This window comes from Heliangelus exortis, chromosome 4, assembly GCF_036169615.1.
Source record: "Heliangelus exortis chromosome 4, bHelExo1.hap1, whole genome shotgun sequence".
NCBI classification, from domain to species: domain Eukaryota; kingdom Metazoa; phylum Chordata; class Aves; order Apodiformes; family Trochilidae; genus Heliangelus; species Heliangelus exortis.
Genome location: NC_092425.1, coordinates 37,357,651 through 37,372,353, shown reverse-complemented (window position 1 = coordinate 37,372,353; position 14,703 = coordinate 37,357,651). Strand labels below are relative to the sequence as shown.

Sequence of the window (14,703 nt, the reverse complement as noted above, 5' to 3'; positions counted from 1 at the left end):
CACCATAGTCATTAATTTTATGTCTCTGAATTCTATCTCTTGGTTAATAGTAGTCTGGCCTGAACAGATGCTGGTTATTTTGGTTGGGTAAGGAAATTCTTACAATCCTTCTGTGCAGTACAGAAGTCAAATAATCCATTTCCTATTGTGTCTGGGCTCTTAAAACTGTTACAGAATATTGATTTACAATCCACTTGCTGATCACATGTCAACAGCAATGCTACACCCTGCTGTGGGACTCCCATCACAGCCTTGCCTCTTTTTTTGTTGTTTTGTTTCTTCTTCTTTTGTGTCTTGTTGGGGTTTTGCTGTTGCTTTGTTTTGTTTGAAACAGATGGAAGGGTTTCTGGAAGCGGTGTATGCAATAGTGTTTGGTGTAGAAAAGGCCAGGAAGCTTGAATTTTGGCAATAAAGCAAGAAAGGAGAACGAGCATCTCAGTAGAAGCTGTGGCACAATTAAAATCCTCACTGCCAAAAAGAAGTTCCACGTTCCTAGTGCAGAAATCTCCCTGATGTGTTGGAAGCCTCTGCCCTCTGCTGGCATTGCTGAAGATCAGCTTCAGCTCAGCTGGGGGAGTCTGAAATATCCCCAGAGAGCCCTCGCAAACAGGGCTGAGGCTGCCTGTGTTTATCAAACAAATCCTTTCGAACACGGTGTTTCGGGAAGGACAAGAATGACAGCGTCTGACAGGGATCTAAATCTCAAGTGACATTTGCTATTGACTTCTACAATGCTTTTCAGATTTCTGCCTACTTAACACCTTGTTCAACACTGGAAAGGTTAATCTGAAGCATCTCCACAAGCTACTGCAGTCCCCATCTGTTTTTTTCCAGTGACCCAATACGGGGGAGAAGAAACAAGATAATAAATGTTACTTTTTGTTGGGGTGGTGATTTGAATTCCATTATACTTTTTAAAAATTGTGTTTCTTTAGCATAGTGAATTATTTCAACAAAAGGTTTCAAAGTGCAATTTTGGGTTAATGTAGAGCTGCAACTGAAGAATGACCCAGCTCCCATTGTATTTGGAAACCCTTCCATTGTATTTACAGTGCATCTCATTTCCTTGGGTGCAGAGAATAACTTTAAATTTTCATTTTGTGGCAACTGTTATAAGCTAATTGTTAGAAAACTAATTTTCCTATAGAAATATAACTTTGAAAAACTAATTAAACCTGTTGGTAAAGTATGTGAAATTCACAGTGAAATCTGAAAACATCTCAGGCTCAGTTCTATATTGAAGGAAAGGTTCTGCAAAGCAGCAGGACCGTGCATGGGTCTGGCTTTGCAGGATGCTGGCTGCAGTCTGAGCAGGGTTCTCACCTGTGTACTGGGTTTGCATAGCAAGGTTTTGGTTGGGGGGCTTCCAACACCTTCATTCTGTGAAGCTTCAACAATGCCATTTTCATATCTTTCCACTCATACCTGCAACTGATGAAAGTTAATAATCCAGTCACAATTATGTTTTAACACTACTCAGTTCCACAGTCCATGTATTTCACCCCTCTTACATTGCTACAGTCACCATTATTTTTTTCCAACAGCTCCATTCCAGCTTGTTTTCCAACAGGCACCAATACAAGGTTGAACAAGGACACTGAGACACCTTTTATGGTACAGAGAAATCGCTCGTGGTTTGTACCACTATTCCCTGTTAGGGACAAGCCCATAGGGACTGCCCTGGGAGCCCAGATGCCACCCTGAGAGAAGGTTCTAAAGACACAAAACGGGAGTCATGGGAAGGGGCCTTGTGTCATTTCTCTTGACTAAATGATGTCTCAACTACTGAAATAGGAAACACAGAAGGTTCTAGAACTGGGCCTGATAAATAGGGGCATGCATAAAGTCTTTGGGGTTCTGTCAACCCCACACACTCCTGTGTTTTCAGGTTCCAGTGCTGGATCCAGGACTGGTGATGTCTCTTTCTCTCTCTCCCTCCTTCCCTCCTTTTTCCTCTCACTCTTTTTAGTCTTCCCTCTTTTTTCCTTAGACTTGGTAAGGCCCACAGTGCCACTTACTATGGATACTGTTGGCAATTATTCACTGCTGCTTGATGCATATTCTATATCAAACACCAAACCAATGATTGTGGGAACAGATACACCCATAGTGAAAGGTGAAAGCTTCACAAATACTCCTGCATGGACCTTGGGACTTGTCCCACCACTGTCCACTCCATTTTTTATTTCCATGTCTAAGTCACTTGATTCTACTGCCTGGGACATGACACTTGTCCCTTTCAAGCAAGAGTGGAAGAAGGAAAGCTCAGTTGAGGATGATGTTCCTGTTGCTGTGTTCACACTCCATTCCACATGGATTTCTTCCATCTCATGCATTTAGAATCACAGAGTCAGCTGGGTTGGAAATGACCTCTGAGATCATCAAGTCCAACTCCTGATCTACTATCACTGTGGTTCCCATGGCACTGAGTGCCACATCCAGTCTCTACAGAATCATTTATCCAGCTACTCTGTCTCACAATAATTACAGCCTTTCATTTTATTAATTAGCTGGGTAGGGGCAGCAGTCAAGGATAAGCCCAGCAGACCCCATTTTCAAGGCCAAAAATTACCTACATGATACTTGGCAGAGCATACACAAAGCATCTAGGTCAGAATCACAGATTTGCCACAGGTTTTCCTACCAGGACCATGAGATCCTTCTAGTGAAGAAGGAATCAAGTGAGCTTCTGAAATGCATGGATCTCAGCTCCTTGTCTTTTTTTGACCTTTTGTTCTCTACCAAAATATAAACCTTATTTCCCTCTTTCCTCCTGTACAACCACAGGGTCGATTAGTCCCAACCTTCAACTTAATTCCATATGCCCAAGGACCAGCTGTTTGCTTTTTTCACCAGGTTATTATTAATAAGGTCCAGGTATGTGTGCATAATCTATAAAAGGATCCTGAAAAGCCCCTGTGTAGCCTTAGCAAATAAAACATTCATCTTCTTCCCAGTTGCTGCAAGTTCTGTAAAAATACCTGAGCCACACAGTGTGGCAGGTCCTTAGCCCTGGGCTCTAGAACAGCTCCAGAAATGCACATCTGGAATGCAAACTGTGATCCCTTCACCATCCAAGAGTTTCACCTGCTCTTCAAGGAGCTTTTGAGACACAATTCAATAGGTGTTTGCAAAAAGACACAATGGCAACTTGAAAGCAACTTTGCAACTGTTAGTTTGACCAACAGAAGCTTTGAGCTCATGTAAGCTTGCATGATAGCTCTTACCTTTTCCAGCATAATTAACACCTTAGTGTTTCATTCCTTACCAGCACCTTGCAGATTTTGTCTGTACTCTTAGCCTGTAGAAACTGCTGGTCAGACAATATGGCTGCAAATCTTCTATTTAAAATAAAAAGCAGCTTCATGAATTAACAGTTCTTGAGTATAAAAATTGCCATCTACACTTCTGCATCCAGCAGAACAACATAGGTAAAGTGAGGCTCTTCCAACTGAAATCATTCCATGATTCTACAATGATGATCAGAAGGCAGTAAAAAAAATGAAACCCTTTGCCATACCTGAACTTGCAGTTCAGTCACATTGATTAAAATGTTAACCACATATTTGGATTTTGGTGATGGAGCCAGCCCAGTACATAAAACAATATACTTTTATTTAGCACAAAAAGTTCCATATTCAAATATATGTGTGAATATTTTTTCTAGTACTACTTTTTGAAAAAGTGCTGTTAAGAAAAGAACCATCACAACTAACACAAAGGCATACTACTCATTTGGCAGAATGACTGTTTTGTCCTACAACTGTAGGCCTGATAGCAGCTTGTAAACTGTAAGGCAAATCAGGAACTCCTTCTTAAGCAAGTAATCTCTAGACAGTTCCATTAACTCAAGTGGGACATTCACATGAAAAAAAAAAAGTTACAAGACTAGGACATTACATAGGACTGCAATGTTTCCCTATAACCACAGCCAACATGATATGCAGGGATGGGGTTATATTCTCAAAGATAGACAGACTACTGGAAGATTGACAGCAAGTTGCCAGGAACACTTGCCAAGAAAAAAATCCAATCATTATATATGTGATTACATGACATAATTAAGCACAATTCCCACCTCAGAGAAATAAGGTAAGTTGACATACAGATTTAGGACACCCACAGGCTTTAAAGCCTACAACTTTCATTTAGAGACAAATACTTGCTGGTAAACAAATGCTGATAGCTTACAACTGACAGCACAGAAATATTACTTGAAATATGGTTCCATTCATGACACAACTACAATCACTGGGTACAGAAGACCACCCAAATTACAATGGCAGTCAGATTTTTCCACAGCTTTTCCTTCATTGAAGTACCACCATCTCAGGTGACTGAAATCAAAGTTGTGCTGCAACTAGCTCAGTCTTCCCTCCTGTAGTTATCACCTGGATGAGACTCCCTGAGTTTGGTCGATTCTTTCCTGTTATCCAGTCATAAAAGGTTCTGTTTTAAAAGAAACAGATAAAACAGGGTGAGGAGGAAGAAAAAAATTAAATATTACTCTCAAATATATTGACAGGATTTTCAGAACATCTCAAAGGAAAAGGCCAGGAACCTAAAATGTCAGTGGCAAGTTATTTTTTTCCAAGTTAATATAAAAAAAAATTAAGAGAGGAAGAGGCTACTTAAGTTGCCTTTGTTGCAGGCAGTATAGCAGGAATATAAGTTTAAGGCTAATATAGAGGTGCTAAACTCATTACTCTGCCAAGAGGCCACTGCAAAGATGAAGATATTTAAAAATATAAAGGATCTTGGCAGAAGCATAGAAATCCCTAAGAGATCCAAAATAATGCAAAGGAAGATTCTAGCACACCAGAACATTCTTTATCAAAATGTAATACAAACACCTTAGTCAAAATGTAATACAGAAAGTGTACATTTTTCAGGTCAATCAGCCTGAAAACTGACTCCAACACTGCTGGGAGAGTAACTGCCATGCTGGAAGGCTCACACATCTGACACAAGGGCTTTCAGGGCACAAAATTCAATTGCCATTTGGGAAAAGATTTTCCACATCCTTTGCCAAATGCAGATGTTACCAAAACTTAACAACACTGGATTTTCTTCCTCACTGGTTTTCTTTCACAGTTAGCAAAATTTTCAGTTTTCAAAGCCGTACTTAAAGTTTAGGGAATAAGAACCCAAGAAACAAACCATAACATACAACCTGAAAAAAAATACTTAAAATTTAAATTAAAAAATTTCAAGTCACAACATCTGACTAAGCAATATCCGGAGCATAAGAAAGGGTTTTTTGGACATTTTTAGGCTACCTAAATTCAATTTTTGGGCCTGTGTTAAAAAGTGACATCAAAAAGTTACACAGGCTTCTTGTAACAAAAGCCATTTCCCAATGTGACATCCTGGTTAAACAAACATCAATCACCAAAAAAAAAATACCCCACCAAAGGAAATCTAATCTCAGACCTAAACCACTCCCTGAACAATTAGCAACAGGCAAATACAACTACAGTGTCACTTCTGTACAACTTTAAAGAACGTGTAAGAGTAAAGCCCTTTACAAGGTATTAACACAGATTCATCCTTATTTTTCCTCAAACAGGTATGACAGTTGTATCCTTACTTTCTTCCACCTGACAGCTAACCCTCAGCAGAATCTTTGCTACTCCCCTTCACATTACAAAGCAGTACTTATGCTGCAGCTTCTCTGAGAGGAATTAGAACAAGTAAGCCTTATAATCTCAGCCTGCTGTTAAATAAGATACAATTGAAGTTTCAGCATTTTTCAATATCATCCAGGACAAGCCTTTGTGGATGACAGAAGAAAAATAATCTTGACTAAGTCCTTCTAAACAAGAGCAGGAATTTTGGCAGCTGAGAGAATTGAACTAACACACCACAGACTGACCAGCAAAGCATGTTTAAAAGATAAGAAAAAAATCCCACCCAAGTTTCCATGCCTGTTTGCAGTTTACCTTTAAGACAGACTACTGACTCCTGCATCCATTGTCTGCAATTTAATTTGCCTACAGGCTTTATGAGATTCTCTGATTTCCAACTGCTTCAGGCTATGTCCTTTGTTGGAATAACTGGTGTAGCAAAGCTGAAGTTGAGGGAATTGGGCTAATTTTCTCTACTTAAGCAGCCTGTTGCAATAAACCTGACATGATTTAGAAACATACACAATGAGAGGGTAACCCAGGCAAATCCAAAAATCCATTTAGAAAGACCACACAGTAAGATGCAGCAGCAGGAGGGGCAGTGAGGAACTGCTCAGCTACCACAGATACTCACTCAGCAATGAATTCTAAGGGGGTCCAGGAGCTGAAATCTGCATCAGGCATTGATTTCCTGTTTGCTGGAGTATCTAAGGTAACCCTGTGATGAAAAAAGATAAGCCTTTTATTTAAACATCATGTTCCTGATGAGCACCACCTGCTTCTGTTCACTGCTGTAACATATGCTTGACTTCTATACCACGTGGTACAGATTTCCCTTGCACCCTCTACATGTGTTAACAGTTGAATCTATATTAATCTATGCGGTTTCAATGTATATAAGAAGCTCCAAGCTCCAAGCCCTCACTGTCCTGGCTCACTGATGGGCATCCCTCAGCCCACAGGCCCCTTCCAGGCTCTGCCATGCAGCCAGGGCAGGGCAGGAATGTGCTTGTTCATGTACACAGCACATAAGCACCAGAGCATTGCTTTCCAACAGCCTCACACCAGCTGCAAATGCAGAGACTGAGTGCAGAAGCAAAGTTTAGACTTTGATAATATGCATTTACACTACATACAGTGATGTTATGCAGCAAACTTTTCACATCTCTCCGAGATGCTGTTGGAAATCCAAAACATAATTACTCAAAGATTCACTGAAGAACAGGCTTTTGCAGGAGGACTACACAAGTACAGAACACCCAAAAGTTCAGTGACCTTGGTGTCTGCCTGTAAAAGCTCTGCAGAAGGTGGTGTCAATTACCTTCTGCACTTTTATAATGCCATTGCCCTCTGGCCTGAGGAAGTGCACATAAAGGTGTGCATGAGGAAAACAAAACAGAGAGAACTCAGGTGGAAGGAGAGAATTCAGGTGGAAGGAGAGAATTCAGGTGGAAGGTGTTCCAAATCTCCATATGGAACTCCTTAGTCTTAAGTTTCAGGTCCTGAACTAGCTATGGCAAGCAAAAGTACTTTTAATTTCTGCAGTAGAATTGGTAAGCTTAGACATAGTGAAGATCTACCAGGCCATCCACTTTTCACTAGCTTTCCTCACCAAGAAGAAAGTTGTAACAGGCAAATACAAGCTAAATGTTTTCTTTTCACAGATACTCAGTGACCAAACCATAGATATGCAGCACCTTATGAAGAAGCATCTTTAACCAAGCGAAAACTTAATGGTAAAGCAAAAGGTTACTTGACATCACATAGCTAAGTCTAAAACTGTGCTGAATAGCTCAGCTTACTTTCACTGTTCTACTACTCCCAGGGGTGGGGAAAAGGAGGGGGGAAAGCAGGGGGAGGGGAAGAAAAGGGGGGGAAGAAAAGGGGGGGAAGAAAAGGGGGGGAAGAAAAGGGGGGGAAGAAAAGGGGGGGAAGAAAAGGGGGGGAAGAAAAGGGGGGGAAGAAAAGGGGGGGAAGAAAAGGGGGGGAAGAAAAGGGGGGGAAGAAAAGGGGGGGAAGAAAAGGGGGGGAAGAAAAGGGGGGGAAGAAAAGGGGGGGAAGAAAAGGGGGGGAAGAAAAGGGGGGGAAGAAAAGGGGGGGAAGAAAAGGGGGGGAAGAAAAGGGGGGGAAGAAAAGGGGGGGAAGAAAAGGGGGGGAAGCAGGGGGAGGGGAAGAAAAAGGGGGGGAAGAAAAGGGGGGGAAGAAAAGGGGGGGAAGAAAAGGGGGGGAAGAAAAGGGGGGGAAGAAAAGGGGGGGAAGAAAAGGGGGGGAAGAAAAGGGGGGGAAGAAAAGGGGGGGAAGAAAAGGGGGGGAAGAAAAGGAAAAAGAAAGAAAAACTTCACACGTTAATGTATAGCTACAGTTAAACTAGTTAAAAGCAATTCAAATTTTAATCTCTACATCCACAACTGCTCTGCAAAGTAAAGGACAAGAAATTAATAATTTTTAGTGTCACTTGCTATGTTAGGGTCACTATAATTAAATGCATACATTCAAATTGCCTCATTTCTCTGAGCAGGTGTGAGAAGCAGGACTTGGCAAGCTTATCCATGTGACTCCAGGCTACATCAGTAATTAAATAAAACAACACAGGCAGAGGCAACTATGTAGCCACTTACGGTAAAATGGCAACAGCAGCAGAACCAGGTGGCAAACCACTATTGGTACCAGCTAAACTCTGACACAGCTGATGCACTGCTCCTTTGGCCATGCCATAGCCAATCATCCCTAACAGGAAAAAATAAGCAAGTTAGAGTACAATCAGAACAGCTCTCAGTATCAGTAGTATTATAGAAACTTGGGTTGTTTGATGAATATTAAGACCACTTAGTACAGCCAGAACAGAATCAGCTTTAAGTATTAATGGTTTGGTACATTTTGAAAGGAAAAAGAAAAGAAAAAACAAAAAGCTCTTACTAGATATCCAGTAAATATCACAAAATGCAGTTTATTCAGTGTTGCAGAAATAAGCAGCTTACCCAGTTAAGACTTTAGTTTATTTACCCAAACATAACCCTGAAGCATCTACAGAGGTAACCTTACAAATCTAATAGCCTAAGTGTGAAGATGCTCAGAGTTTCATAAGGCAACCATCCATTTATTTCAGTAATATAACTAAGGTATTTGCAGCTCATTTCTCTCCAAGTAATTCAAGCAGCCCAGATCTGACAGGCCCTTTAGAGAAAACTAAAAAAAAAACCCAAAAAAGTGAAAAAAATCAAGGTAGAAAATTACTAGGTAACTTGCAGGTAAAGCAAACCTCTTCTTAAACACTTTTGCTTTCTAGGCAGACATTATTTAGTAGTGTGAGAGCAACCAAAATGGGAGCATAAGGCACTCTGGTCAGGTACAAGATCTGGATAATCAGGGTGCAATAGGTCTAAGATGTCTCATGGTCTGTATCTATCAAACCATCTAGACACAGATTAAGTAAAAAGTGAAAAAGAAATGTATTTTGTCTACTACAACTGGATGCCCTTCTAGCTACCTTTTTAAATACACAATCCCTCTTCCAAGTTGTTGCATTTTGAGTCAAAGTTAAAGATAATTTTGCATTGTAGAAATGTTTCCATTATATTCAACATATTTTATAACATCCATTTTTGAGGAAGAATCATGGGCAGCAGTATTTTTGTTATTGTGATAAAAATATTTGCATCTCTATGGTACTGCCCTCTCTCATCTAAACCAAACATCCCAAGTCTTCTTAAACCTTATCATACTTCTTTTCCAAGCCATTGCTGCCAGACTGCTTCTCTGTTTACAGAATTCTCAGTATCCTTCAACTTGAATTTTGGGAGTCTAAATTCTCCCATAGAGAATTAGAGAATAGAAGAAAAAGAATCCCACCAACAGCAAAGAAAAAGATGGTTCCTTCCAAAAAGTCTGGTAGTAACAAGCCTAACAAGTCATATTTGCACAAGTTGAGTAACAACTCTTTCCCAATTCTCCCTGATGTTAATAAGTTGCATGTGTTTGCCCAAAGCACTACTGTGTTTTTCACAAAAATCCAGACTTGCTGAAACCAGCTAGTTCAAAACATCATGGCAAATCACTTTGATTCCTGTGTTGAGGTCCCCACCTCTCAAACCCACCCAAACAGAAAAGAACAAGAAAGTTTGCCAGAGTTCACATTTTTTCATTTGTATATGGTCAGCCAATATGGTCAGTAAATTATTAATCTGTCTATTCTCATAGGTCTTTTATCTTCATACTACACCAGATGCAGCTGTAAACATATAAAATAAATCATTAACTAGAAAATATGACCTATTTTTCCTGAACAGTTTCATACAAAGCTTTGGGGAATATTCATACATTTTATAATATATTTTAAAATTTTAGTACCTATGCCTCATCAAAATTTTGAAGTCACACTAATAAAGGATTGGGAAACAAGAGTACTTTGTCTCAAAAACTTTGCCCTCCCTGGCTGTGGGCTTCTGAGTTGATGCCTTTTTCTAATTTTATTTTAAATTGCTCCCAGATTTCTTCTTCCACACATGCCAACATGGCAAGGAGTGAGATGAAAAAATTCAATGAAGTTTGTATTAAAAAGTTAGTGGAGGGCAAAACCAAAGGTCAATAAGCTTATTTATGTCTGAAACAAAGGTGGACTGGAATCAGAACATGTACTGGACAAGCACATTTAACAGAATCAGCAGAGTCATCAACAAAAAAAATTGGGAAATTAAGGACTATGCCTTTCAGAACACAAACAGAAGATTTAACTTGATTTAAGCACTTTACTCACAGCTTGCTGTATTTCTATTCTTCATTGTTCTCTAAACTTTTTTTTTTTTACTGTATCATATATTAACCAACTCCATTTCACATTTCAAATTACTCAAATATTGATTCTGTTTGTGCTCCAGCTTCAAAAGATTCAGTATTACTACCTGTAAAATTACACTTAATTTTTAAGTGTTTCATCTGCAATTTGCCATTTGTACTATGTGTCAAGAAATCAGAGAGTAAAACTATTGCTTCACAAACAAGAATGCTCAGACCAACAGACAGCTGTAACTGCTGATGTCCCAGCAGTCACCTTTTACCTGGGGTTCCAGATAAAGCAGCTTGAGCACCTGCCAAAGTCAAGAGACCACCTTCTTTAAGATGCTTTGTGGCCAAGTGGCTGGAAATAGTGGATGTCCAAAGGCTCTGCTTCCACATCAGATCACAGTTTTTGTACAAAGCTGATGAGAAAGAGAATTATTGAAATTAGCTAACAATAAAACCCTTCCAAGTCTTAACTTCCTTACTGTCACACAGAATGCAACAGCCTCATACAACAGAACTAAGAAAACTTGCTTCCTACCATTTCCTACTGTGATGTGGGGTAAAATACCAACTCATGTCTTTTATATTTCTCTTCTCTTCGGCTCTGAATTGCAGGTCTACAGCAGAAATTCTGGGCAATTATCTGCTTTCTCACTCCCAGAAATAACAAACAGAAAACAAAGAGAAGATGGTTCCCTTAGCTCTCCATTAATGGGTCAGAGATTTCCAAGCTGTTGAAACTCCTGCTAGAGTTGCTTCAGTCTATGTCAAGGATCTCAACACTCACACATCAGCCTCATCTCACCTTGTAGTAGCATGATCTCCCTCTTTCCATAACTTCCTCACTGGCTGCAAAAGAGCTATGATCCTCTAGTATGCAGGAAAAAAAGACTCCAAGAGATAAAGAAGTTGAATAAAAAAAATATATAATTTTTTTGTACATCTGCACTGTACTGAGTGTGCATTCCAGTGCCCCTATGCACTGCAGTGCAACCTCTGCTAGGGCAGGCTACTGAGGGAGGTACATCAGTAACTTGAAGTGAAAACACAATTTTAACTCTCACCATTGTTTTTTATTATCAATATCTGCATGGGAAAAGAGGAGAAACAGTAACTTGCCATGTCAGTCATTTTAGTATTCAGAATTAACTGCTTCCACAGGACCAGATGAAATAAACATAACTCTTAGGACATAAGCCAACAACTGTTCCTAAGATATCCTGCTGCCCTACCAATAAAATGACTACAAATAATGGTTACAACAAAATACCTCATTTAAAATATGGTGCACACTACTAACAATCTAACATAACATAACTGTGGTGTGACTGTGTGTGCCTTTCCATACAATCTCTTTTTAAAAAGATATCTTTGCCTGTAATGTACAGTCTGGAATGGAGAGAGAAAAGTAACCATTTTACCACATTTACTCCAAACAGAAAACAAGGGTGTTTTTTTCTTTTCTTGTATTTCTACACTGGTGGGTAAAATAAAAATTCATTCTGAGTATTACTTGGTTAAAAACTTTTTTAATACTGAAAGATTTTTTCTGTAGCATGATCTCATCTCATTACACAGCTCCTGATACTGTGATGCACAGTATTGGCTCAGAGAACTGCAGGTTTTATGCACAAAGCAACGAATTAAGAAACTTTTCTTCTGCCCATCCAGTCTTATGTGACTTGCCTGACACTGGTAACTTCCACAAAAGTTAGGTCATAGATAATAACACTGAACTACTTCACAAAGTGCATCAATACTTTTCTGATCAAAGCTGGTGCCCCAGAGGGCATGACTGAGAATACTAAACACTGTGTAAATTTAAGAGACAACAAAAATTCAAAGCAGCACTGAGCAGCACTGTGACTGAGCTATTTTGTACTTTTAGGCTTGTGCCCTGCTCTGGACTCGGGAATCAGGATGATGTCAAATATTTTTGCTGCTGTGATTTTTAAGGATTGCTCTGGGATTTGCTTCATGCATGTACCAAAGGCTTACATTTAGCTTTGGCGCTGCCTCCAGCCCATCCTCCTGCTACACACAAGATTGCATCCACCTTTTCTTCACCAAGAAGTTTTCCAACCTCTGCTGTCACCTTCAATAGACAGGAAAAAAAAAAAAACAACAAAAAACCAACACTCAAATTGCACAGAGCATGATGGCACTGGAAATAACTGATTTGAGGACTGAAAGACCTGACTCTCACCTAGATCATTAACAGAAAAGTTTTATTTGTGACTTAGTTTTTGACAGACTCTTCTATGGGTACAGTACTGTTTAATATGGGAAATTAAACCCCAGGACTACTGATGTCACTTTTGATGATAGTGAAAGAAGTGAACAACAGAAGATTAGCTTTCTTATTGCTTCTGTCTAGACTGTAGTCAAGATTTTGAGTCTAAACCCTAAATTTGAGTCTGTATACTTTCAGATATCCAGTATCTTTTTCTCTTTCAAATACAAGACTTCACATTTGGTAATGAATTTGTTGGCTATCATTTTTCTGTCAAAGTGACAAGCACACAATCCAGCTGTCAACAAAAGAAAAAGAAAAATCTATTGGTTTTCCCAAAGTTTCAGTATTGTAAAATATGTTGAAACATTCAATACTACTCTTGAAAAGCCTTAAGAGTTGTGTAGATATAAAAAACACTGGGCAGTGATTCAGCTTATCATAGGAGAAATAGATTTGAAAATTTTAATTAAAATACAATATAAAAAAACAACAAATTGCACCAAACAAACAAAAACAACCAAATTTTGACCCTCCCATGTTCCCCTTTGTGGAAATCAGTGCATTCCCTAGGGATGCCATCAGGGCTTGGAGCTTGCATGCTTTGAGTCTACCATCTGTACACACAAAACATTTAGGACTCAGGTAGGACATCAGAGAGAAGATGTCCTGATCCATCCTCACTATACTCATCTGATTCAGCCTGCAACTTTTCAAGTCGAAAAGATAAAATTATCGCAGAATCCCCTCCAGATTCCCAGGCCAAGCTCTTTCTGCATATTCATGCACTCAACCAACAAAAAAAAAAAAAAAAAAAAAAAAAAAAAAAAAAAAAAAAAAATCACAAACAAACAAACATAAAGCCACAAAAAGCCAAACAAACATAAACAAAACTAAAAAGAAACGACGAGCACAAAGCTCTCTTGGGGTTCATGGTACCGTAGCAGGACCACCACCAGTCAGTCCTCTCAGCCCCACAGAACCTTGTCTGACACCGGACCCATCCCCACCGCGGGGAGCAAGGGACGGACGGAGGGGGAGCAAGGGGCGGACGGAGGGGGAGCAAGGGGCGGACGGAGGGAATCAGGGACGGAGGGAATCAGGGACGGAGCGGAACGGGCGCATTCCCTGCCCGGAGGCCGCCTCAGACCTCCCGGCCAGTGCCCGCCCCGCACCCCGGCAGGGACCCACCTGCTCGGCCTGCTCGGGGAAGCAGTCGGTCGCCCGCACCACCACGCTGGCATTGGCCTCCTCGTTCTCCCCCAGGTCGATGCTGGCCACCCACTGTAAGGACGAGAAGAACGGTTCGTTAAGGGGCCGGTTCTCCCGAACCCCTCAGGGAGGGGGGGGGCTCCCCGCCACGCCGCCATCCCCTCAGCCTGGCGCTTACCCAGTTCTTCGCCTTGAAGTACCTGACGCACTGAGAGCCCAGGGCTCCTCTGCCCCCGTACACCAGCACCCTTCCCGCCACCGCCATGCTTGCTGCCTGTCTGCCCCGCTCTGCCTTCCCTTCCCTTCCCCGCCCTCCCGGCCCCGCCTGCGCATGTGGGCTGCCCCCGGCCAGGGGCGGGGAGGGAGACACTCTCGGCCCTGGGTGGTGAGGGTTGGGGGTGTGTTCGGTGCTGCCCTCCCAGGAGCCGTGTTGGTGGCGGGAGGAGGAGGAGAAATCCCGGTGGCTCGGCCGAGCTCATCCCGTCCTGATGGCTCAGGTGGAACCGCCGCAGGATTTTTACCTCAGGAAATGGCCTCAGGGCTTGGGCCTGGCTCGGGGGGTTGCGTGCGGGCATCTCCCCCGGCCAAAGGCGACCGCACGGCCGGATCTCCGGCGGCGGACTGTGTTACCGGCCTCCCGGGGACACTGCCGGGAGTAATTAATTAGTGGTTTACAAAGGGCCCTGCAGATCGGGGGTAGCGGTAACCGTAGAAGCGCTGACAATTCGGGCCGCTTCTCTTCAGCACTCCCGCGGGGCAGCTGTAGCTTGAATTACGCCGCTTGCTGCGGCCCCTGAGCAGCCGGGAGCTGTGTGCCTCGGGTGTAACTCGGAACCTCGGTATGGGTGAAGC

General features: G+C 41.5%; 1 protein-coding gene across 1 annotated transcript; it reads right to left on the bottom strand.

Moving 5' to 3' along the window:
• Nucleotides 1–3,594: 3,594 nt before the first annotated feature.
• On the bottom strand, nt 3,595–14,205 carry QDPR (quinoid dihydropteridine reductase). The gene is made up of 7 exons (XM_071743881.1): nt 14,030–14,205; nt 13,831–13,923; nt 12,405–12,501; nt 10,682–10,822; nt 8,246–8,354; nt 6,262–6,345; nt 3,595–4,449 (listed from the first exon to the last, which is right to left on the bottom strand). Exons 1-7 carry the CDS (start codon nt 14,114–14,116, stop codon nt 4,344–4,346), a joined length of 717 nt encoding a protein of 238 aa, XP_071599982.1. The 5' UTR covers nt 14,117–14,205; the 3' UTR covers nt 3,595–4,343.
• Nucleotides 14,206–14,703: the final 498 nt, after the last annotated feature.